The sequence below is a fragment of the Zonotrichia leucophrys genome, chromosome 1 (genome assembly GCF_028769735.1).
Source record: "Zonotrichia leucophrys gambelii isolate GWCS_2022_RI chromosome 1, RI_Zleu_2.0, whole genome shotgun sequence".
Lineage (NCBI taxonomy): Eukaryota > Metazoa > Chordata > Aves > Passeriformes > Passerellidae > Zonotrichia > Zonotrichia leucophrys.
In genome coordinates this window covers 68858827-68884226 of record NC_088169.1, presented here as the reverse complement: position 1 = coordinate 68884226, position 25400 = coordinate 68858827, and the positions used below count along the sequence as shown (strand labels likewise).

At 39.7% G+C, this 25400-nt stretch overlaps 1 protein-coding gene across 3 annotated transcripts in view; it reads left to right on the top strand.

Moving 5' to 3' along the window:
• Window positions 1–12591: 12591 nt before the first annotated feature.
• The window catches only part of B3GLCT (beta 3-glucosyltransferase), a 45636-nt gene continuing 32827 nt past the window's right edge, over window positions 12592–25400 (top strand). For 2 of the 3 annotated variants that reach the window (XM_064716518.1, XM_064716510.1), the window contains exons 1-3: window positions 12592–12863; window positions 20627–20688; window positions 22961–23000. In XM_064716518.1, the coding sequence (XP_064572588.1) occupies window positions 12776–12863; window positions 20627–20688; window positions 22961–23000 (190 nt within the window). In that variant the 5' untranslated portion in view covers window positions 12592–12775. The remainder of the gene's footprint in view (window positions 12864–20626; window positions 20689–22960; window positions 23001–25400) is intronic. The other variant, XM_064716526.1, reaches the window with a different exon arrangement.

Genomic DNA, 25400 nt, shown 5'->3' with positions numbered 1-25400 from the left:
TTCATCAGAAATACAAGATGGAAGAGGCATCAAGAAATGCCACGACATTGACTGGCTGAGGTTAACACTGGCAAGCCTGGCAGTGAGAACACTTGCATCTGTCTGTCCAGACTGATGCTCTGGATAAAGCCAGCGGGATGGAAATCCTTAAAACCCTGATTTACCAAGGGCTGTAGAAATGAGATTATAAGCTTTATTTCAAAAGTCTAGGAAAGGATTCTGAAAAGTCTTGGTTATTTCTTCCAGCAGTGTGGAGACTGTGTGTGTCTTCCTTCTAAACTAGAGACAGGAAGGGTTACATATGGACAGTCAATCTTCTTGTAGGGTGGGTGAGGAAACACTGTGACCTCTGCTGGGGTTAGCGTTGGAACACTAACCGTTCCGAACTGAGGCTAACCAGTGTGCTGCCCTTCTTTCTGGGTGTCACATCAGCCTTTACTGGATGTCCATTTGGACAGTAATGCTGGCCTGATGTGAAGTTTCTGTTAATGTTCTCCTTGGTCATGTTGTCTGTGATCTTAGTGCTGCTGGGAAGGGGAGAGGAGAGTTCTGCTACTCCTGCTTTCTCAGTGTTCAGTGGGGATATTTGGTTCTTGCATATGGGTGCTCTGTTTTAACCTCTGTGGTTTCGCAAAACATCAACTATTGTAGTTTGTTACCAGAATATAATGACTGAGCTGTGATTTTCAAGTTTTTGAGGTTGCCTCATACATTTAGGATGAGTGTTGCTCAGTTTACCCAAATATTCTGTCTACTTTGGTGTTTAACCCATGATAAATGAAGAGAGAGTTTGGTGATAAAAAGGTGCCTTTGGTGGATTTTTCCTCACCCCTCAGTACATGCAGGCAGTTGAGTTCTCTAAGCGCTCTTACTGTGGCACTTAATGGCTCACATTCTGACCTGGAGAAAAGAGCAATCTGACCTTCTTCAGTGCAAGCAATGCTTTAAAATGGTTGCTGATCAGGCCTTTAAAAAATATTTTCGTATTTGATACTGTGGCCTCTACCAGAGCATTGATAAGGGTGTGCAGAAACTGAATTTAACTTGGGAACAGGAGTTATCTCATCTGTTAAACCAGTCCTAGTGTTGGTAACCTGCCATGGGGAGCAGAGATAGGATGACATTAGTGTCTATACAGGGAATGTTACCATTATAAAACATGACCTCAGTCAGCCAGATGATGGGGCTGATGTCCCTGTGGAAGGCCAAGCATAGGCACTTATTCCAAATTAACATAGGAATCAATTGAGTATTTGAAATTTCTGCTGTGTTGCCAGAGGCCCAAACAGAGATCTACAGGATCTCTGCTGAGACAGTAGAGGTGGTGTTCTTTGTACATAATCTTCATACTTTATTGAAACAGAAAGCAGGAGAACCCATCCCGGTATAGGCAGGCAATGTGGAAACATTGCACTCCAAGTAAATAGGTCTCTGTCATTTATCTGGGGACTTTATATATGTTCTCACTTTCCATTTGGGGATTGAGCTGCATTCCAGCCCATGCTATTGTTCTAATCTGTTTGGAAGTTGCCTGTGCCAGCTTTACTGCAGCTGCCTCTGTAAATGTGAGCAGTTGGCCCTTGTGATAGCACATGCTGGTCAATCAAAGCTTCTGCACTGCTTCTGTCTCTCATCATTTGAGAAGGTCTTTAATGCAACCTAATGAGATTAGGGTTCATTTGTTCCTGGGTTCCCAGCTAAGTTTTAAAAGGGTAAAGAGCATTTCAGGTCATTGCTTATTCCAAAGAAGGACTGCCATTCCTGTCAAGCTGTGGTTCTCTGGAAGTACGAATTAGTTCACTAGACAGCTCCAGTAGTCTCACCCTTGCGGTACAATCCGGTACTTCAGCTCTTGCTTTACACTGATTTTCATACCACTGTGTTACCACTGTATGGTATTTATTTTCATGTACATAAACACATTGTAAATCAAGTGAAAAAGAGGATTGTGTCAAGGAAAATAATACGAGTTGCCAAAAGTCTATACAACTATGTGAGACTGACACATGATGCTTTTATTCTCACTTAATTTTTTTTTTTTGGCTCTTCTGTATAGGAAGTGTTAATGATAATTTCTACGGTATTATCTTTGCTAATACTTCCATTCTTATCCTGGAGAAAGAGGAAAATTGAAGAGGATATGTCACCAATGTGGTAGTGTAAGTAGCCTGAAGCATAACAATCTATGGGCACTGCTTTCTGAGTGTTTGAAATCTGAGCTGAGCTGTTCAGAGCATCCCTACCGAGGGGAATATCCACTTTGTACAAAATGCACAGGCTCTCAGGTAAAACAGATAAACTTAACTTGATAGATTTTTGCATGCTTCCTGATAAGAGCTTTAGCACTTGGCAAATTCTAATGAGGCTCTTTGTGGCTCTGGCCATGTGTCAGCACTTGGAGACACAGCACAGCACGGATCCAAATCCCAGAGTAACCAACAGGGTGATGATGGCTTTATCTTCCTCACACTCTGAATAAGACTCTTAAGCCAAGAAACCTTCTTAATCTGAATACAAGGATGTTTCTTTTCTTGTGACTTTTTTCATTTTCATGCCAATTAATATATCTGTGTTCTTATAAAATGTGAGTTAAAACAGAGCACACTTTATTTTTGAGGTTAACATGAATTCCTCAAAACCTGTAGCTGTGAATGTTTGCTTCGATGGCTGGAAAACTACTCTTACTGTCTGATGCTGACTAAGCATTATTTGTATTTAGAAAAGCACAAATTAAGAATGAAACTAATGCAAAGGTGGAGAAGGCAAGTGAAAAGTTACAGTGCCAAAGTTATTGTGAAATTTTTATTCCCTTGGATGTACAGATATTTTCATCCTTTCTCTTAAACAACTGGATTGTCCCACTGGAAAATGTTAAGATTTTAGGAAAAAGAACATTTCCTCTTTTTTTACTTTGTATTTAATAAACTTAACACAGAAAGGTATGTGTACCACAAATGCTTTAAGATCTTAAATTATGGAGATTGGGCACATCCAAATAGTACTCAACCTGGAGTGGTCATGAATCTCAAATACTCTAATTTGAGTGATTATATGTTTATAATTCCCTCATACACTTTTCTCCTGTTGCTTAGGCATGAGATATGTTTTAAATAAGAAAATCAGGCAATGTTATTATGGTTGAAAACAAAATTAATATAGGTGACCAGCTGAACATCTCTAATTGGAAGAACGAGAGAGATGGAAGTTTTTAAAGTAAATATGGAACTAGACTGTATAAACTCTCCGAGGCCTAAGTGCAATTAATAAAATAAATGTACTTGTAAAAGCAGAAAGATTGCAAATCCTCTTTAGACAGTCTGGATTAAAAAAAATATATCAGTGGGGTTTTGACTGGTTTTTGTATATGAAATGAAAGGAACTGAAGGTTATTTTTAAGTAGGGAAATGCAAAGGGATGAAAATGAAAATAAGGAATGAGGGGAATGGAGATAAATAAGCTAAGTTATTACTACTTGATCTGATAGCAAACCATCTGGCAATATGCTGCCAAATCATTATGTATCATTTATATGACTCAGTGCTAATTAGATGTGCACGGATTATGCAGACTTCTTGTGCTTTCAACATTGATAGAATGTTTTAAAAATATCACTTACATTATTAGCATGACATGTGCTTGTTATGAATTTCTGACAGTAATCCAAGCCATTTTTTCACTAGAAAGTATCCAAGGCACTTCAAAGACTGTTCAGATTTTGACTTATTTAAAAAATAAAAACAAAAAACCCCACCCCAATATAATATCAGGATCTTCTGTCCAAACACTAAGAAATTATTTTCTTTTGCTTTTCCAGTAACTTCCAGAAAATCTACTGACTGAGTGGTTAGGCCTGGGCAGCATGAAAAGTTGACTAAGTTCATAAATATATATACACAGTTACGGTTACGGTAAACATGCTTAGAAAGATCAAGTAATGAAGCACCTTTTAAAAGTGTGTGTGCGATGCACCGTGTCTATAGCTACACAAATCAAACATTTTTTTTCTGAAAAGAAATGTATGTATGCAATTTCCCTACTTTCATTCTCATCAAGTCAACAACTGCCAGAAATTGAGGACTACAAAATTCTCATTTGAGTGTGTATAGTATACCTCTATATCTATACTTAGAACCTATTCGCTATTATAAATATATGTCTATCTTAAATATGTTGCTACATAAACCTGTTAATAAAATGTATTCTGAGAGTTGAAAACTTCACACTGTTTTCATATGAAAGCTACAAAAATCTATTGGATGGAAGATGAAATACTGAGAGGTAAAATGAACAGGCTGAGTGATTAATAGGTGAAAATTTTCAAGGAACGTGTCAAAGGTGGTGTCAAATCTAAAACTACAGATTTTTTTTAAGAAAAAAAAATCAATATGCTTGACAAAGAAATATTATCTGCATTTTGAAAAGTAAAGGCCTCTGAAGGGAGCTTGTTTATTTGTCGTAAGGCTTGGTTATGAATATGGTGAAAATAAGGCAGTGCAAACCCATAATGCATAATGAACTAGAGAGTGCAAAGAAAGAAGTAATATTTGAAAAAAATTCAGAACATTCTAGTACAGGGAAATAGATCCTAACACAATAATACTTTTTGTGGTGTGAGTGCTTTAGTAAATATGCATGACTTGGCATATGTGGTTTGGTATTTACATTTACAGATGATTTGGAAGAGTTGAAGAGAGCCCAAAGAGCTGGCAGAATGCTTTATAGCATAGAACACATGATCTGCAAAGTGGTATAAGGAAACATTTATAGACTTAGAATTACTCATTATATGCTCATTAAAGCATTTTTCTTAATTTCAGAAGAAGTCACATAATGTTCCTCTAGTAGAGGGAGGAGGGCAAAATTCCAAACAAAAGTGGGATGTACACTTTTAACAGTAATTGTCATTAATGATTTCCTGCTGAAGTCTGCCAATATTATAAAGTTTTTATTTATAGTTACAGGTGCCTTTCTAAAAAGTTACTGTCCTTTGAACACAGGCTAGATACATCCATTTGTTAAAGCTGTGTTATTGTGCAAGAATTTTTATTTTAGTAGTGTAATAGTAAAGTCCCTGCACTGCTTGAAACATACTGAAACTGATCTCTGTGAGAGGCCCCAGCTGAGAGGGCTCAAAAAGTGAGAAAATGAAATCATGAAGACCTTAGGAAAATGTTGGTAGGTGTTTTGACAGCTTGAATGGATTTACCTGAGCTATGCTAATATTCATGTTACAGAGAATTCAAGCTGAAACTAAAAAAATGTTTGCCTGATTGGAAATTTATCACAGCTGTTAATCTTATGCCTAAGCCAGTCCTTCACATACAGTTATGATTACTAATAACATTACACACAGCTTGTTGAGTTTGGTTCTTGGATCAATAAAGAAAAACCAATTTATGTGTAACTTCTGGACATTGGGTGGCACCATTGCCTCATATAAGCCTTCATAGTGTTGGCTCTGCTCCTTTCTCCTTTAGCGTAACTATATAAGGCAAGTCAGAACACAGAACTGGTTGCCTTCTTTCTTCTCTCTCTCTTTTTTTTTTTTCCTTTTTCGTTTGATTTGAAGTAATCATCTTGCTTTAAATAGTAACAGATTTTTAACCAAGAACTGATGTTGCGCACTTTAGGGAAGTGGTGTTTTGATTTCAAGTGCTGAAATGGAAAGATATTCTGTACGGCCAAACTGCTTTCATGTGCATGTGCATCAGCCAGCCTGTGATGAAGCTGTACACTAATGCAAAAAGCAGGAATACCACCTGTGTGGTTTATTGTCTTTAATAAAATTCAGTTTAAAACAATTTTTAAATTCAGAGCTGATTTGTGTCTGTAGCAGGGCTGATATATCACATACCACTATGTGCTTCTTAAGGTCAAGATTCCTCTAGGTTTACTTTTAAGTTGTATTTAGGTCTTTTTAATTGGACCTTGATCTCCTTCCTGGCAGGGACAAAAGACTGTTATAAAAACTTACAACAAACACACCTTTCCTTAGACCTGTATGGATTTGTTCCCCAGGGTTCATTAAATTTATTGTACAAAGTAGATATCTCAGGTAGGTAATCTCAGATGATATCTCAGATACCAAAGTCGGTATCAACTCAGTAGATAACTAACAGTATTTTGTCTTCACATTGATTAAACCATCAGAGACTGCATTTTGAACATTTTCTGATTAGTTACACAGTAGTGACTTTAGTGGAAGTAGTCCAGTAATGAACCAGTAAAAAGAAATGCAGTTTTCCCATTAATTTTTACTTTATGGCTGTGCATGCCATGGTCATTTTCTTAGGATTGGTTGTATTTTCCGTAGAGCTGTGTGAAAACTTGGTACTGCTGTTATAACCAGTGTGCCATACTGCTTGGTCACAAAGCACCTTTTCCAGACTCTTAACTGAGTGGTTTTGATTTAGGACTGTGTATTTTGAGGGTTTGAGCAATGTTTTCCTAGATGATGTTGCTATCAAACTCTGAAACTTCTTTTGACTTTTGTAGTTTCTGTGTCATGTTGACTTGGTGTTGTTGTACTTGAACGGTTCTGTACCAGATGCGTCATTCTGTGCTTTTTTTGATCCAGTTCTGTTTGACTTCCCTTATCAAAAGCAGAATGAAAGAATCCTAAGGGAGCCATTGTGGGTGGACATCATCTGAAACTGCTTTGAGGCTAATACAGGCTGTGATGAGTGCAGTTGCTCTGAAGTGACACCAGGCTGTAATGGCTCCTAAGGGCCCCTCCATAACTGAAAACTTCAGAGTGAGAAGTGCTCCAGTTCCTACCGTCAGTCTTGATCACTCATCTGGTTAACTATCCCAGCCCTTGTTTCCCCTGATGTCACTGAAAAGGACAAGGCAGATGTCCACCTTAGAGTGAAGACAATGAGAATGCAGAAGTCCTTTTCAGACAATTAAATCTATTTTTATTGCATAGAAGATATTTCATGTGGCTTTGTTCATATTGAGGGATGGTTGTTAGGTGACTTATTCATAAACAAGAGTGGTTGGCAAGCTCAGAATTGAATCATTTTACCTTTAATAATGACTGATATAATGACTTTGAACTGTGTTTTGCCTAAGTGGGAGGCCTCAACAGGCAGCAAATACCAACTTCTGTTGCTGGTAGTGAGAGTGAGTTTACATCCCCAAAGTTGTCTGCAGGTGAGTGTCAGGTAGGTGTTGTCTTTTTCTATTCTTCTCCCTGACACCTCAGAATAAGACAATCATTAAGCTGGGAAAGAAGACTTGAGGTCATCTGGTCCAACACCAGCTCAAAGCTACTTCTGAAGTGGCACAATTTTCCACCTCTGCTTGTTCAGTGGCATGATTACTGTGCACACCTGAGCTGCTTCAAAAGAAAACTTCTTCAGCTGAAGAAACTCTTATGCACTTGCCACTGTTTAGAGGGTTCATATCTAAGTATACAGCCCCTTTGCTTCTTGAGATTACTAGCATTAAAAGCTGTAAGACAGACATACCCCAAAATCTTTGTGTCACCATCTTATAGGATGGATTTTTCCAGTGTCTAAAGCCTCATTAAGGCTTCAGCCTCATGCTGGTTGAACGTCTCTGGATATTACTGTGACTGCTTGTCTCTTGCCCTCTCAGGGATTCTCTTCCCTTTTTTTGGCTGCCAAATTGGGATGTCATGACAAGGTTTGAGTTTGTTTCTGAACTGTCATGGTTTACAAGTCAGCCATAATAAGGCAATACAAGTATACAAAGTATATGGAAGTTTTTGTGAGGCATGGGACATTTTGAGGCACAAATCCGAGGAGATGATGCAGGTTAATCAATGCTTGATTGATCATGATATTTACAGCTCAACAAACCAGCAGAAATGTTAAAGACAAATACATAGGACATTATTTAACTACCCACTTCAGTGTTTCTTGAACAGCTGGCCTCATTCTTTTTCCCTGCCACTATAACTTCGTAGACGGCTGAGAAAAGTGGGTGATTCTTTACACCACCATTTCTTTTCTTGTAAAAATTACAAGCTGGAGAAAGAAATTAATGTAGCCACTAAGCTCTTTAAAACTTATGGAAGCATTTTGTTCATATGTTCTTTTGCTCAGTTAAATCCCTTATTATTCATCTATATTTTGACTTTCAGTTGACAAGGTAATATTTCCACTAATTTATTACAAGATAGGGTCAGGTAGTTTAGGACAGACTTTTTGTGTTTTTAAATAGATACATTTCAGCAGGGAAAATATAAAGAGCTCAGATGAGCTTGGTAGAGGCAGTTATGTGTCAGATGGAAGCAGCAGGAGACCAAACAGGAGAGAGCAGCAAGTCTGACAGTTCTCTAGACAAGCTGTTCATTTGACCAAGGGAGTGGGAAACATGCCCTTGGCTTATAATCAAGACTGAACAGCTTCAGTCCTCTACATCTGCCTATAGAATTTTCACCTTGACTGTTTGCAGTACAGTAGACAGGAGTATCTGATAATCTCATTACCTGAACTCTGGGGACCTGTGTTAAGTTCCACAGCTTGATAGATCTGTTTCTTATCTGTAGTTTGGTCTGTAATAGTTCAAAGATGTTGAAATTCCTGTGTCCTGCCCCCTCCCCTTAGTGCATATATTCTGCCTCTTGGACAATGCTAAATGAGCACCAGAGGCTATGCTGCAGATGATATTTTCACTGTTTCTCTGCCAGAAGACGGAGGAGCTGACTGGCAGAGACAGTTAGGTACTCATTACTACCCCATAGGAAAGGAATTTTCTTTGATCCATCTTTACAATCTTGTAAGAATCTGTGGCTGATTGCTTCACACCCAGTGTTTTTCCAAGTCCTTTCTAGAGAGTGTGTGATCTAATAACAGCAGTCTCTATCATGAAAAATTGCTTGGTTGAACTCTGTTCCCAGGATTCTTCGCTGCAGCCGCACACCAGTTCTCTATAAAGCTTTGACTGAAGGCTCCATGACGGCTCAAATGGAGTCCTCCAATTTTAGTTAAGAACAAGCAGTTCCCAGGTTAACCCAGGAAGAAGAGAGACTAAACTCAGACTACACTGTGGGCTGCCACAGGGGTTGACTGGAGCACTGAGTTCCCTCAGCAATTTTCTTGTCAGGTTTACAGCATGCACATGCTGGTACTGTAATGTTATCAGTTCTCCCAAGCAAGATGGGGCAAGTCCCAAGACTGAGTCCTGTTTGGAGTGTAGGGGACATTCCCTGCTGATGCAGGTTTCTCCCAGAGAGAGCAGTTTGCAGTGGTCCAAAGGAGACAAGTGAGGGTAGTTCAGATCTGAGTGCTGCAGAGAATCAGAGCTCCCCTGCTCAAGCCCACTGCCTACTGTTTGACACATGTAGGTAGGTGTATTCTCAGGGTATCTGTATTTCAGGGTACATAATAATGGACTGGAACTGGCATTGAATTACTGCCTGGAGTAGCTGAAAGCTGAGAAACTCTGTTTCCAAATGCATGCTGTAATTTAAAAACTAATTGTGTGGTTCCAAACTCATTGGGATTGGTTTTGCTCATTTCTACTGGATTAGTCATCACTTAAAGTTATGCCCCTCCTTAGGTAACTTACATAGTGGGAGAGAGGGGTCCAATTGCAGAAGTCAGAGGAAGAGCTGGAACAGAACTTCACTTGGGATTTGCAGGGCTGTCTCTGACAGAGAAGTTTTCTGCCCAGCCTATTGAAAGAAACTACAGAAACTCTCATTCCTGGATGAAACCTTTCTCAGATGACTAAAAGAACAAAATAGTTGCAGTCACATTCTCTAACTCAGTAATTGCTGTTGTGTCTGGTTCATAATTTCTCTGTTTCCCCATATTATAGTCCTTCTATAGAATGAGATGACACAGACACCAGGATATTGGAGGCACTGCTGCAATGCCTGCACAAAGAGCAAGCTACCTTCAAGCCACATGCCAGCCTTTGCATTTGATATGCATCTATCTATCTATCTATCTATCTATCTATCTATCTATCTATCTATCTATCTATACCTGGCAGCATTTATTTGTATTTGCAGCCTCCCCTTTCTAATCTCAGAGGTGGGATAGCAACAGTGCTACATTTGCAGTATTTAGGAATCTAAAATATATGTAATACCATAAAGAAAGGAGGCCTGCTAGTGTTCTAAACCTCTGTGTTCCTTAACAGAAAGTTCATTATTTTCAACTTTCCTCAGTGGGGAAAGTTAGAATATTCTCAGTGGGGTAGTTAGAATAACAAACACAATCTGAGTGTGTAATTAGAATAGAATGCAAGAAAAAGCTTTATTTCATACTTCCTCCTCACAGACCTAAATATAAGATTTAAAACACTTAAGTGCTATTTTTCTTAACAGCTGTAGAAACCATGTTTCATGGTAGAGTTCCATATTTCTTGGGGGTTGTTACAATGGAATTTTTCTTATATTTGTGACAAGCCAAAACACTTATTACATCAAAGTAAAAGGCTGGGGTTTTTTTTCCTTACAGACTTGCATCGTGGGGAAACATTGGAACATGGGATTATCTTAATAATTTTGAAAGTGAAAAGTCTTATGTTTATCCCAGATGTTGTGGGCATGATCCTTGTGATGCAAGTTCTTAAAGAAAGCAGAACAAAACAGAGAAATGGAAAAGAGGGTGGGAAATGCTGCTGAAACTTATAAGGAAAACCAAGCAAATGCAGATATACATGTTAAGCAAAAGGTTTAATATACTTTATATTGTTGTAGTTCTAGAAATGGAAGGATAAATTTATACTTTTTCTTTTTCCTGCTAATGATGAGCATACACATAAAATCAGACATAGTATGTAAGTTTTTACTTAGTTGGCATCAGAATTATTATTCTTGAGGCTGGTAACTTATTTGGTGAGTTGGAATGTCAGCAACAAGCAGTTGTACTGTAAAGCACACAACAAGCTGTTGTTCATGCTTGTGCCTCATTTTCCCTTCTCTTGTGATATCAGGGGTGTGTGTTTAGAAAATACATAAAGCAGGTTGAGAACTGCAAAGAAGTCTGGCTAACATGTTTCTATTGCGAGATTTTTAAAGGAAAGTGTGAGGTCTGCTACCAAGTTACTGTGATATAGATGTGCTTGCCTGAGCTTGCAGTGGGAGTTTATTGCTGTGAAAAGGTTTCCATTCATCCTCACTATCACTTCCCTGGCATATTTAAGTATCCTATTGTAACCACTTGACCTTGAAGAAAAGAATGCCATAGATCTAAAGGTTGCAGTGTTTTGAAGAAAGATCCAAGTTGGGTCCCGTGCTGTTCGGCCTTGCTGGATTAAAAATAGTTCATGGCTGACTTGGACTCTGCACCATTTTTCTCCAGTGAGGTCAGTGCATATTGGATGGTTGGATTGTTAGGAGGGGTCTGTGTGAAAAGTATTTGATGGGAAAATGTGTAGAAATAGACCTGGCTGGAATTCATGTTTACATGTGGCCAGCATGAAAGGAATTGTTACATAGGGACACTAGGTGTTACACTCAAAATCATGTTTAAGAGCAAAGAAGCACACCTTATATGTCAAGAACTTTTTGTTTCTTGCTACTATAGTTGAAATGTGAAATTCTAATAATTATCAATACAGACCTAATTGTTACAGAAAAAAGAAAGAATATCATTGCACTGAAAATTTTCTACACACTGCTGAGTTTCTGGTCCTATCACTGCTTGCCTTTTTGAGGCTTCTCTGGGTCTGAAGGGCAGCAGTTTAATTCTGGGGCATATGGGGGAACTTACAGCAAGTTGTTAACATGTGGTGTGCTTCACTAGGACTAATCTGACATTCCCATGTATGGTTTCTTCTTCCTTGTGCCAGGATTCACATTGGGTCATTTTTTTGTTTACTAGCAAGGTTTCCCATTCTTGATCTTTCTTCTTTGGTCTGTGGCTCTGTTAAATCCAAATTTACTGTCTGAATCATGACATGTACGCACGTTAGAATCTACTTTTTCTTTTGTGCTGCCCCTAAAACCAGTTTTGTGCAGCTCCAGGTCTGCATGTCTTTAGCCAAATAGGGTGAGTCATTTTAGCTGTGGAGTCTCCGGTGCCAAGGCTGTGCTCCAGGTGCCATGCCTGTACTCCATGCTGCACCCCATGTCCACGCTCCTGGTCACACAGGTAGTTTAGGAAAAGCTATCTGAAGGTGCCGTGCGCTCTCTTGGGTAAGGGTTTGTGAGGGCTGGTCTAGAGATGAATTAGGTCCCTTGCTTTGGTGGATGAAGTTCCTGTTGGAGTGCTGGGTAACATTTCACAGAATAACAGGGCCAATTAAGTTGGAAGAGACCTCTGAGATCATTGAGTCCAACCCACGACTGAACACCACCATGTCAACCCCACCAGGGCAGTCTTTCATTAAGCACCTCCAAAGTCGGTGACGCCACCACCTCCCTGGCAGCCCGTTCCAACGGCTGGTTAAGAAGAGTTAATGGCTAAGGAGAGTTGTGCTTACTGTGCTTGTTTGGGGCAGGTTGCTCACTCCCGGTCCCGGCGGCTGTCCCGTACGAGCGCCCCGGGAGCGTGGGAGCCGCGGGAACGCGGGGCGCTGCCTGTCCGGCTGCTGCCGCCAGAGGGCGCCGCGGCCGCCGAGCGCCTCCCCCCGCTGCCGGCGCTGGCGGCCGGTCCTGCCGGGAGGAGGGAACGGGAAGGCGGCAGCGCCAGCAGCAGCAGGAGGAGAAGGGCGGGCAGGCAGGCGGCGACCGCGGCACCGCCACCAGCCGGAGGCCGCTCGCCCGCTCTCCTGCGGCAGAGGCGGGCAGCCGGGCGCACCGTGCCCTCCGCCTCCGACCGCGCCGTGCGGCTCCGCGGCCCCCGCCAAGATGTCTCGGGAGCCCGGCTGCAGCCGCTGGCTCCTCTTCGCTGCCTGCGCGCACCTCGTCTTCCTTCTCCCGCCGCTCCGCGCCCGGGGTGAGTGGCGGGGGCCGGGCCGGGACGCCATGGCGAGGTGAAGGGAGGAGACCCGGGACGCTCGGCCCCTCCGAGGAGGGGATGGCAGGGAGGAGGGCACGGAGAGCTCGAAGTGGCGCCGGAGCCGCCGCCGCCGCTGTTTTTCCCGGCCGGCGCGGAGGCGGGCGGGGAGCCGAGGTGCCCCGTTCCCGAAGTTTGTTGGCGATCCGGGCTGGAGCGCGGCCGGGCGGCGCGGGGTCCCTGAGCGGCCCCGGCTGCGGGGGCAGCGCCGGGAGCGCCTCCCGCCCCCGGGGCGGCGTGCGGGGCCAGGGGTGCGGGCAGGGACAGCCCGCTCCGGGAAACCGGCCCTGGGAGCCGGAACCAGCTGCGCGGGGCTGCCGAGCCCAGCGCGGAGCACTCGCGCCAGTGACTGCGCCGCACGGACGGGGTGCTCTGCTCGGGGCGGGGGGAAAGGTAAAACCGCCCGCCCAAAATGCCAGCCGAGAGCAAGGAAATACATTACTGTGTAGTAGAGATGTTCTTCATGTGTCTGGTCAGAAGATGAAAGGAGAAGGATTATTAGAATGTCAGAGACTGGGCTGCTACAGGCTCCTGGAGTTGGGAGCTGTTGACGTGAGTGTAAGAGGCAGAAGTAAATGTTTACATCTGTTCTACGTCTCATTATTTCTATTCCTGAATGTTTCCATCTTTTTCAGCATAGCCTTGTCAGCTTATTGTGAGCCTTTGGATTTTATTCTCTTCCACTACTATGGCTTGTACATCAAAGTCATGCAGGGGAAAACTGGTGTCAATAAATCACATTTCCAGCAAAGTAAAACTGTGATATTTTGGTTTTCCTTCTGCTAAACACTTTTCCTTTCACAGACACAGCTTAGTTTTTGGAGAGCGCTAATACTCTACAGCTCTTCCTTTAGCTGCATTTCATTCTTTCCAGGATGAGTAGTTTTGCTCCAGTAAGGTACTATAGCACTTCTGATGGCAAACAGATTGTAATCACAGTCAGAGAATAGCAGATTCAGTTTTCCCCTTATCTGTATTTATTGTACATGCATAGAAACCTACCTACATGCAGGTAGAAAGCAGAAATGGAAACCCTTGTGTTCTTGGTTTGCGGGTCTTGATTAATCCTTGTATGGGATTTATTCACCAGAAGCTTTCTGCAGTATCATGGTTTTCTTTTGGTTTTTAATACCCATTTTTGTTACTGATCTGTCCTTTCACAAACATCCCATGCTTTTGAGATGGCCTGGATAATAAATTTGTTCTTTGAAAACAGAAATAATTGGAATTGCCTTCCACAGAAGCAAACAGTTCGTCTGTCAGTAGTTATTTCATAAATTCCAGCTTGCAAGTGGCAGCTTACAGAATGGAAAAATGTATTCAGATGATTTTGTATGGACTAACTTCTAGGCAATCAGAAGGGATCATGATGATGCTTTTTCTTCTACTGTTTTTGCTTGCCTTTTATAAAGACAGTGATGTACACAGCACTCATTTAGCCATTCCAGTGGTTCAAAGTGGTGATTTCAGCTGCCTTCTTCCCATATGTGCCATTTGTGTAAAGAAATATAAGTAGTTGCTTTTATTTTATGAAAAGCTTCAGATGCTGCAAATTTGCTTGCATCAGCCTCTCCTCTTCCTCCTCCCCCTGCTCTCTCCCCATTTTGTGCTGATGAATCTGTAATACATTCTTATCTGGCTAGACCAGAGTCTTTGATGCTGATAGGGTGGCAACAGTGAAGAAATATTATAAAAACTTGCATATAAATACACAGAACTAATTTATAGTGCTCACAGGCTGTCTCATAATGGAAGATCCCATCTTTTGACTGACAATATCAGTGCCGATTGTGTCTGCAATCATGTCAATTCATATAACCTTATGTTCTTTGAAAACTTGTAAGGGGGAAGGAACCCAACCAAAACAAAAATAGCCTTTCATTAAATTATTATGAGGAGTGTAAAGAAATGCTGTTTTCAATGTTTTCTCTACTGCATACAATGTAATCACTGGCTGTCATTATTTGAAGTGGTTTTTTTAATCACAGTTTTGCCATACATTGTCATAGAATTGTTACTTCTTTGTAGCTCATTGAAACTGACCCACAGCTCAGCGAGGTGATTGGAACAACACTGGGGTCAGTCAACCTTGAATCAGACTGTGAAAGAGGAATATAACAGGAGTATTGCTTTTCTGTCTCAGGTGGATTAGTCTGTGAAAGCAAAGAGTTAACTCCTCAGTTTTAACATCCCTGGTACTTCAAGGACATATAATTTTAAACATTTGGAAGTTGTTTATGCATGAAAGAGTATTACCAAAGAAAGGATTGCTTCTACATATAAAATGTGACCTTGTATAATTGTATGTATTTATACAGTGTATTGTGTTTTAATGCTGCAGTGTTTACATCCATTTTTCTATCCTGCACATATTCCTGCAGTTTGGTTGCTGAACAGTAAAAACAACTGCTGAGTTTTACATTCTAGTGCTATAAGCAAGTCTATTTACTTATTAGAATTTTAATGGAAGTAATGGAACAATTGACAAAAATAAATAAGAATTGAACAGGAATTCTCATATTACATGTCCAGGTTTTGAATGGATCCAAAAATGTTTTCTAGCTTTTCCAGTGGATTCTAGTCATGCTCTCAAAAGACATAAAGATAAGATTGGTGGTAATATAGAGCTTTAAAGTCTGTCTAAAATTTCTTTCCTTATCCTCAGTTCTTGGCCATTTAGCAAAAGGAGGGGAGGACTGGTGATTGACAGGTTCTGCTTCTGTCTGCTTGTGCCAGATGACACGATGTTAATGCACAACATGTGTCAACCTTCAGAGTACACAATGCATTAAATAATGAAGTGGCAAATACAAGATTACAGTTGCATTTAAGATGGTGCCTTGCTGGTTTTTTCCTGCTTTGGATAGCTTTGTTTGCAAGAAACTGTATAGTTAATCACCCTGGTCTTTTGGTTACTGTGGTAGCTACAGGGCTTGAACTTTTACCAGCTTCTAAGTTTCTTCCAATGAATTGGAAGAATTCTTTCTTGCAATGAATTTTCTCTGTGCTCTGTGGCAAGTCCAACTGAGGTATGCTTACTTTGTATTAGGTAACACAAAAGGGGCTTGGGGAAATTCTGGATTTTTCAAAGGTACCTCTAGTTCCAGAGGTTGATATATTCTTTAGGGAGTTATACTGAAAGAAATCCATTACAGTTGTCTGAATTAATAATGATGTTTGGGCATGAAAAGTTACTGGTTTGTTATAGTAGCATCTGATAGCTCCTAGACATAGGTCATCCTTCTTTGTGCATGTATGCCTCGCACACAACAAAAATATGTCCTTCTCACAGAGAATTTATACTTTCTGCCTGTGTTGTACAAGTGACCTAGCCATGAGCTGCATCTGGAGTTAGAATTTTTCTATCAGTGGTCCACTCCTGGGAACATCTTTTTCAGAAACCTCTTGAAAGTGAATTGTATGTGAATGAATTAATCTTGGAGTTGTCCATTTGTTCCAAGGCACTGTATTTTCTACCTACCCTGTGATCCCTTTGTTGATATGTTGTAGGCCAGATAAATTTACCATGTTCTTTTCCTGCTGCCCTTTTCCCAGTAAATCCTTAGAAGAGGATATTTATTTCCATGCTGAGAGAACAGGTTGCTTAGCCAGAAGAGTCTTGGCCACAGCTGACTGCTGAAGACTGCTTTATCAAATTAGATGTGCAAAACAGATTTGCCAATCAGGTGGAAGAGTGTTGCTAAGATAAATTCATACAGTCTCTGTGCATGAAAAACTTCACTACTGTCGGGTGAAAACTCTTAAGGCTTTTTTGGTGGTGTCTTCAGGGGTCTGTTAGTCTCTTTTGTGAATGGTTCTTCAGTAGTTTAAAAATAGTCTGAACAGTTCTTGTCTTATTAAAATGTATTAGCTGGAAAGAGTCTTCCTGATATACTTAATGTAAAAGATACCAAGTCATTTTAATGTGTTTAATTGTTGAAAAAGGAGGGGAAGCTGCCTTAGTGAAGTCACAGGGAATAAGAATAATGATATAGCAAGGGACTGTAGCATTCATTGCCTGTATTGGTTTGTTGGATAAATTATATGTGTGAGTGTTGAAATTGCACTGTGTGACAGGGTCAGAGCTGGTTGGTTTTCAAGGCTCTTCTACAACAATGATCCATCCCCACATGCAGGAAGGCAGGCAAAGATGGCAGGAGGCCCACATGCACAAACAGGAGCTCCTGACAAAGCTCAAACATAAAAAAGGAAGTGCACAAGAGATGGAAATACAGTCAGGTAACATGGAGACACTGTCTGAGAGTGCAGGTATGCCATTAGGAAAGCCAGGGCCCACCAGGAGTTGAACCTGATGAGAGATTCAACTTGTGAAATATAAGAAAAAGGGCTCCTGCAGGTGTATCAGCAAAAGAGAGACTAGGGAAAATAATAATGGGCCTTCTTGGAGGACCGGGTTAAAAGAAGGACATGAAAGAGGGCAAGGAACATGGAACCTTCTTTGCCTTGATCGATATTATTAAGACTCACCTTCAGCAAACCCAGGCCACTGAAACTCATGAGAAAGTCTGGAGCAAAGAAGAGTTACTCTCACTGGGGGAGGACTGGTTTAGGGAACATTTAAACAAACTGGACATGCAGAAGTCCACAGGACCTGATGGCAGCTCATACAAGAGCTGGTGGAGTTTGATGTCAGTGCAAGACTTGATAATCTTTGAAAGGTGATGGTTGCTGGGGGAGATTCCCTAGAAGAACATTGCCCTGGTCTTCTAGGAGGGCAAGGATAAGTTGGCTAGTGGTACCTCAGTCTCTGGGAGCAAATAATCCTCAGTATCACTGCCAAACAAGGAAGGACAAGACAAACATGTGAAGGACAAGAGGGTGACTGGGAGAAGTCACCATGTTTTTATGATTGGACAGTCGTGTTTAACCAACCCAAAGGACTTCTGTGATGACATGGCTGCCTTCATGAATGTGGAGAAAACAGTGGGTGTTGTTCATCTCAACTTCAGCAAGGAGTTTGAGCTCAGTCCTGTCTCCTGTAATGTCACAACAAACTGATGGAAGTACGGACCATGTCTTTGGACAGTGAAGTGGACAGAAAGCTGTCTGACTTGGGCTCATGGGCTCTGATGAGCGGCATGGTGGCTCCAGTAGTGTTTAACCTTTCATTAATGACAACGGGATGTGCACCCTCAGGGAATTTGCAGAGGATACACAGTGTGCAGGGGGAGTTGATGCACCAGCTGGTGGTGCTGCTATTCAGAGGGAGCTCAGCAGGCTGGAGAAGCGGGCAGACAGGAGACTTGGGAAACTGAGTTCAGTGAAGGGAAATACAAAGCCCTGAGGGGCTGCTGCAGGGGGAAGAGTTGGCAGCAGGGCAAGGGAGGTGACCCCTCCTGTCTGCTCAGCACTGGCGTGACACATCTGGGGTGCTGCATCCACATCTGGGCTCTCCAGTACAAGAGAGACATGGACATACTGGAGTGAGTTCTGCAAAGGACCATGAACATCATTAATAGATGACAAGGAGAGGCTGAAGGAGCTGGGGCTGTTTAGCTTGGAGAAAAAAGGTTCAAGGAGAAGTTCCAATATGTAAATACCTGGTGGGATGCAATAAAGAAGACAGAGCCAGAGTGTGGTACTTAACAGGACATGAATCAGTTTACACAAATTGAAATACAGGAAATTCTGTTTGAACATAATTACTTCTTTCTTTGGTTTTTGTTTATTTTGTTGTTTGGGTTTTTTTTTTTTTTTTTTTTTTTTAATCGAAGAATGAACACTGGAAGAGGTTGCTCAGAGAGTTTATGCAGTCTGTTGTAGGAAATAATCAAAATCTAACTAGACAAGGTCCTGAGGATCCAGTTCTGGAGGGTTGAACTAAATGACCATTAGGGATCCTTTCCAACCTCAACAAATCTTTGGTTCTGTAATACCAGGATGAATAGGTTGTTTAATTAATTCCCTGAAGAGCTTTATCTGTGCTCTCAAAGATGTGGTGTGAAATAGGCGATCTGATTATTGTTTGATTTGTTTGAAGGATCATGTGTGTTAATATTTTATAAAGCTTAGGAGCAGTGTGCATGGGTTATTGAATGCACTGTGGTGACAGAGGCAGCATCTCTTGTCAGTCACAGTTGTCTTAGGTTTCATGTGTCATTCCTCAGGTGCACAGTTTAAAAACTGAAAATAGGCTTGTGAATAAGCTGAATTTATGAGGTGACACTTCTTCAGGTTAATGCTACATAATTAATACATTTCCTGGAATAAGGATGTTATGTGTTAATCTTATAATTAGAATTGTGCCAAGAAGAAGGTGTGGATCTGGTTTGTGTAGGGGAAGTTATTCCTTGTCTGAATCTGTAAATACTGCTATATTGGGAGGCAAGGAGGAAAATGACCTTGAGGTTTGCTCAGTTGGTTGGTTCCTGGTGCTCATAACATGGATTCAGTCCCTGTACTGGCCATTCCTTTGAGAGTTGTGGGTCCCTTCCAAGTTAGAATATTCTGTGATTCTGATTTATGACCACCATGAGTCTGCTGTGTTAGGATGATTTTTGGGATGTCTGGATCTAGCTGTGTGCTTTGAGATGCAGGGTAATCAGGACCTGAGATGTCACTGTGAACCTCAGCTCCTGGACACTTGATGAAATTTGATCTCCACCTGGAAGAGCATAAGGATGTAGATGTTCAGAGATGGGGCACCCTAGACCCAGGACAATCTTGTCTTGCTGTCCTATAGTGTAGGTTTCTAGTGCATCAAGGGAATGGTAATGGCTAACAATTTGCTCTGAAGTCAATTTCAAGCAATAAATAATTTAAATTTGTCGTGAGACAATCCACTTGAATCTGTTTTCTGCCCCAGTTTTTAAGAAAGCCATCAATTTGACCATGAAGAATAGTGTCTTGAATTCCTTCCAAATTGTAACAGTTTGCTTTCATTTGCATCTCTTTAGTGCTTTTAAGAAAAGGATTTCTTAAGAAGAATCTTAGCAAGGCTTTCTTATGTTAAATGGAACTACTTTTACAAATGAGCAGGCTGTGACAAATTAGGTGACTACATCAACAACAAAAAAAGTAGCACCAGAACCCATTTTATGATTACCTTTTCTAATACAAACCAGAAATGTAAGCAAAGGACAGCGTCACTATAAATCGTTTAAGACAAAGCTACTTCTGCGCAGATTAGTTCTGTGGGGGTCTCTGTTCTTTTTGTAAACATTTATTTGGGTCTCATACCTTTACAAGTTAGAATGTTGTTTAAAGGTGGCATTTAAAGCCTGTGATGGGCATCTTCACTTTTGATAGAAATTTCTGTCAGCCGCTGTAAGTTTCTGTAGTTCCAAGAGAAGCTTTGGTAATCCAAACTTTAACCTAAAAACCAGTGCACTGCAGGTCTCCTGTGTGGTAGCACATCAGGCTGTTACCAAGTGAACTACTGGACTGAACAGATTTTATTTTTATAAGGGACTTATTTGCCTTGAAGCCAAGAAAAATTGGCTTCATATCAGAGTGATTTTTTCCAGTGATGGTGTGGGACTTGTCAGGCAGCAAATGTATAAATTCTATGAGAAGAGACTCTCATGTTCACAAAGATTATTACAAATACAGTATGATTTAATGTGAAAAATCTACCTAAATGATGGGGGAGAGAGGGAGGTTGGTTTTTTTTTTGCTGCAGAACTTTATCAGTTGTGAAAGTGAGCTCCTGTAATACGAAAGAAGTCTGTTTTTTCTTTCAGCTTTTGCTGTAAGTGTAGTTTCTGAAGGTACAGAAGATGAGACTGAACTTCCAGTGCTGCAGGTAATAAATTTTAGTTGCTAGAGCAGGAACATTTTACAGACATTTTAAAATAAACTGGAGTAGGCCTTAGCAAAAAGCCTAAAATCTGTGGCATTGATTATTTTAATTATTGACTTCAGTAGTACCAAATTTCATGTGTTGTCTTTCTGTTCTAGGTCATATAAGTTCTTAGTGCTATTGCTGTTGAGAAAAGTTTATGAGTATATAACCTTTATTAATTCCAAGTTTTTGAGTATATAAACTTTATTAATTCAAATTAATTCATTTTCCTTCCTTCTTGGTTTTGTTAAATATAGAATACATGGAGAGGGAAATGGCTGACTCTCTGCCAAATTAGCATTTTTACATATTGCCACTCAGGTCACGGCTCAAGCAAAGCTCATGTATGAAATTTCAAATTAACCACATGAGGAGATCTAATGGTCAGAGCTAGCCCTAGCTTTGAATTGCATCCTGAGTGTTAGGTGTGTGTGCATGCATGTCCTTTCACAGACTTCTGACTACCATTTTTATAGGAGTACACATTTGTAACAGATATTTGTGTGTGTATAAAAGAAATGTAAGGGAGGAAAATAAAAAAAACTGGAATGAATCAATAGTTAGAATCTATAGCTGCCATTTAGATCTAGTGATTTTGACATCTCAAGTGCAATAGCAGTATAGTCAGAAGTATATATTTCGAAATAATTTTTGGTTTTGATGATGATTGCTGTAACTACAGTAATTTTTCTAGGTGAAAAATATCCCTATTGCAAACTGCTGATCTGCCACAGTGTCTGGGAGACTCTGTTGTCATTCTGTTGTCATTACTGATAGATTGCTGTTTGTTAAATTCCATTACTGTCTCAATCCGGCTGTTACCTTCTTATATAGGAAACAATTTATGAAGGCTTTCCTAATATTTTAGAGTTTCAAAACCTCCCCTCAGACGAAATCAGAGGTGCTTCCTAGACCTCTTCAGGCCAAAATACCTTTTTATCCTTTAAAAAAAAAATATTAACAGGACTATAACAGGCAACATGTGTTTTGTGTTTTAATAAAAGTAATTTTAAATATGGCTTATTCTTCACACAGTGTACCACAAAACACAAAGATTTTTGTTTGCATAGAAAATCAATTTTCCTGTGTTTTTTCTGATACAGGTTAGCTTTGAATGTTAACTTTGCTATATAACAGCAGTGTTGTATATAGATATCAAAATAAGTTAATATTATAACACATCTTTTACACTTTTTTGACCCAGGCAGCAGTAAAAGGATCATAAGAATGGATGCAGTTGCAGTAATTTTTGGAAAGGTTTTACAGATGGCTACCAGGGAAGTTGGAGCTTATTCATTTCAGTGTAAAAGTCAGAGGAAAGATCATCTGATGCAAGTAAAGCTAAAAGGATTACATACATCTGATATTTAAAAAAAGGAAGAGGGCTCAGTATTTAGAAATAGAACTTGTCTCAAGGGTAGGAAAACATGTATGAGCTTATTACTGAGGAAATGTATGGCATTTCTATCTGAAAGTCTTAAAACACTGGAACCAAGGTAGGTCTTACAATGTTCTTATGCAATTAGTAAAGATGAGTTTGATTCTCATGTGCACAAACCAAAGCACTGGGGTGCTGTCACCTGGGATAAATTGTGCAACAAATGAAGGCTCTGTTTTCCTTCCTACAACTTTCTAAGGCAGTGCAGAGGTACCTGATGTTTGCCATACCTGAGTAAATTCCAGTGGAGTTGTGTGCTACAACCTGTTGATATTTGTCTTGATATGAATTGCATTTGAGTCTTCCTTTAAGAATTGGCAGAAGATAGATTTGATAGCTAGAATTGATAGATTCCTTTAGTTTTGAGAGAAGCTTGATAGTAGATTAAATTAATAGAGTGTGTTGGGTTTTTTTCCCACACTGAACAGGTGTGTTTTTATTGTAGAACTCCATATTCCAAACCTAGTGTTCAGGAGATGCATAATAAAGAAAAAAAGACACTGTTAGTACTAATTTAAAGAGCTCTGGTATAAATTGATTAATGGAAAAGCATTTTCTCTTTTCTTACTCTTACTGTATTTTCTAAGTAATAGTATGCAAGCAAATAGGGTATCTCCTGCAATTCTTGATGATGAATAACATTTTACTTTATTTTTCATATTAGTTTTTGAGTTAAAACCTCTTTGTATACATTTATAATCTGATGAGTGCTTTGACTCCCCGTGTGCTTCTGTAGAAATATTTGAGGCTTTGTGTATATTCTTACTTGGTTTTTTTTTTCTTTCTTTCTTCTAGAACTCTGAAAAAAGTAGAACAATTAGTAAAATAGGCAGAGGTAAGTAGAGTATAGGGCTGTTTCACAAATACTTTTTTTTTTCTTTGTTCATGTAGTCTCATCAAACAGAAAATTCTAAAAATTCTAAATCTTTAATTGAACTTGCAGTTCTTGTAATTAAGTTTTCTGTGAACATGTGCACTTGCACTGTGAAAAGGATGAATTGCTTTTCATAGTGCACTATAGTTTAAAATAAAATTTTTTGATACTTAGCTGTTCTTGTAACACTTTAAGATAAAACTGCATTTTACCATTCTGCTAGGCTCTAACTGTACTTGTAATAACTAAGGTTATTGTAAATTGCTTGTAACAAAATATAATTACTTTGTAATATCTAGAAGCAAGTATTTAAGAAACACGTCAAACATTAATAGGTAGAATAGTGGCAAAACCATTTCTTCCTGCTGGACAAGTGATAAATAATGAAAATAAAAATTCTGCAAGGTCCTGCCTTCTCTGAAGAGCAGTCTGATGTTCTTCCGGCAAAAAGTTAACAGACCTGACTTGCATTCTCTGCACTGTAACTGTGCACTTTTCACTCTGCTAAACCCTCAGGACTTGGCTCTGCCTGTTCTAAAAGGACCCAGTTTAATTATGACTGTCTTCTGGCATTTCCTAATGTAATATTTGTCAATGCTGTGAGGGTATGAGGAGCACTGGAGAAAGTGAAGGTTTTGTGGTTTCTTTCCTATTACTACTGTTAAAAAAATGTGGTGGATTAGATGGACTGCTGGTCTGATGCAATACATCATTTTTTTTGCCTCTTCGTAATAAAGTTATTTTGGTTTGAGGTTTGTTTTTTGGATTGTTTTTTGTTTTTTAGGTCTTTAACCCATTTCTATCGGTAAAATGTAAGGGCTTGAAACAGAATGTAGTTCTTGAGGGCTCTTAGTTCCTCTGATATTTCATTCTTCTCTTTGGAACTGTTATATACAGATCAGTAGCACTTTTGGAAATTAATCTTTCAAAAGACTGTTCTTTCTTTTGCTTCATTGGGTGTTTCTCAGCTTGGGAAACAATTGAGGTGTTCAATATTGTAACTATTCTTTGTTGACATTTTCATACATTGAATATGTCTTTTTATTAAGTACTTTAAACTACCTATAGCACAGGAAACTATTTCCATTTGATTTAATCATCAAAGTAGGTTTTATCTCACTCCTAGAAAGTATGCTGTTGTAGAATATCACAGGTGTTGTTAAATGTACCATAAGTGAAAGTAAATGTAGTTCGGATGCTTCCATATCTGTAAATATATTGGTACTAAAACAGCAATTACTAAAAACAAGGTAGTGTTTGCTTTTTGTCTCTGTAGGTGTTTTTGGAGTTGTGCATGTAGATTTAGCCCTTTGACTCTCATTAGCATCAACAAAGTGTAGTTACAGTTGTCACACAGATTTTAATTTTTGCACAGGAAATCTAGCAAAGATCTTGCTAGGTAGCAATTAGTTGCTATTCAGAAGTTTTTATTATGCATGGGATTTTTAAGCAGTTTGTTTGGTGGTTCAGACCATGAACACTGTTGATTCCTACACTGTGTAGGAAAAATGTGAAATGAGTACTGATATCTAAACCAATGCTTTTTCCACCTCTGTAATATATCACCAGAAACCTCATACTATTTGACAATTGTCTTGATGAATAAGCTAATAAATTGATGGAAAATAATATTGAAGGAAAAGTAGAAAAACATCTAACTGCAGCTTTGAGGTGTCACAGGTCTAAATTAACAAATAACTGTTCAGAGCACCAAAGCAATGTAATCAATTCTCAGGTGTTGGACATAGCAATCTTCTCATAAGCTTAGTGCAATATTTGTGGTTACTACTCTTTCTTTTCTCAATGTTTTCCTTGTGATCCTTCTTCATGGGCTCAATTTTACTCTTTTTCCTTGTGATTACTTGAAAGTCCTTCTTTGGACTTTCCTTCTTCCTTTTCTTTTTTTTTTTTGGTGAACTTTGTTCCCTCCCCACAATTTTCAACATTCTGTACAGATCTCCTGGGCATTAGTTCAGCCTTTTGTGACCAAGCAATTCTCCTCATTGACTGATGCTTAGTTAATGTCTTGAGTGGGTTAAACAGCATGGATCAAACTTGGTAAGAGTTCTGGAAAAGGCATCCGTCCTCTTCCTTTTATCATCTCATCCTCTGTTGTTGTCAGCTGTGCTCTGCTTCTGAATGAGGTCATATCTTCCTGTTTTCTAAGATTTCCAAGTATTGAGGGATTATTTTATCTCCTATTATCAAGAAAATTTGGCTACCTGCTTCATCATCTGCTTGTATTTTACAATAGGCACTTTTATAATCCATTAATGTTTGCAAAGCTGCTTCACTGTTTTCTTTTAAATTTCTCTCAGTCTTCTGTCCTGTTTAAAGTTTTTAATTATGATGCCTTTAAAC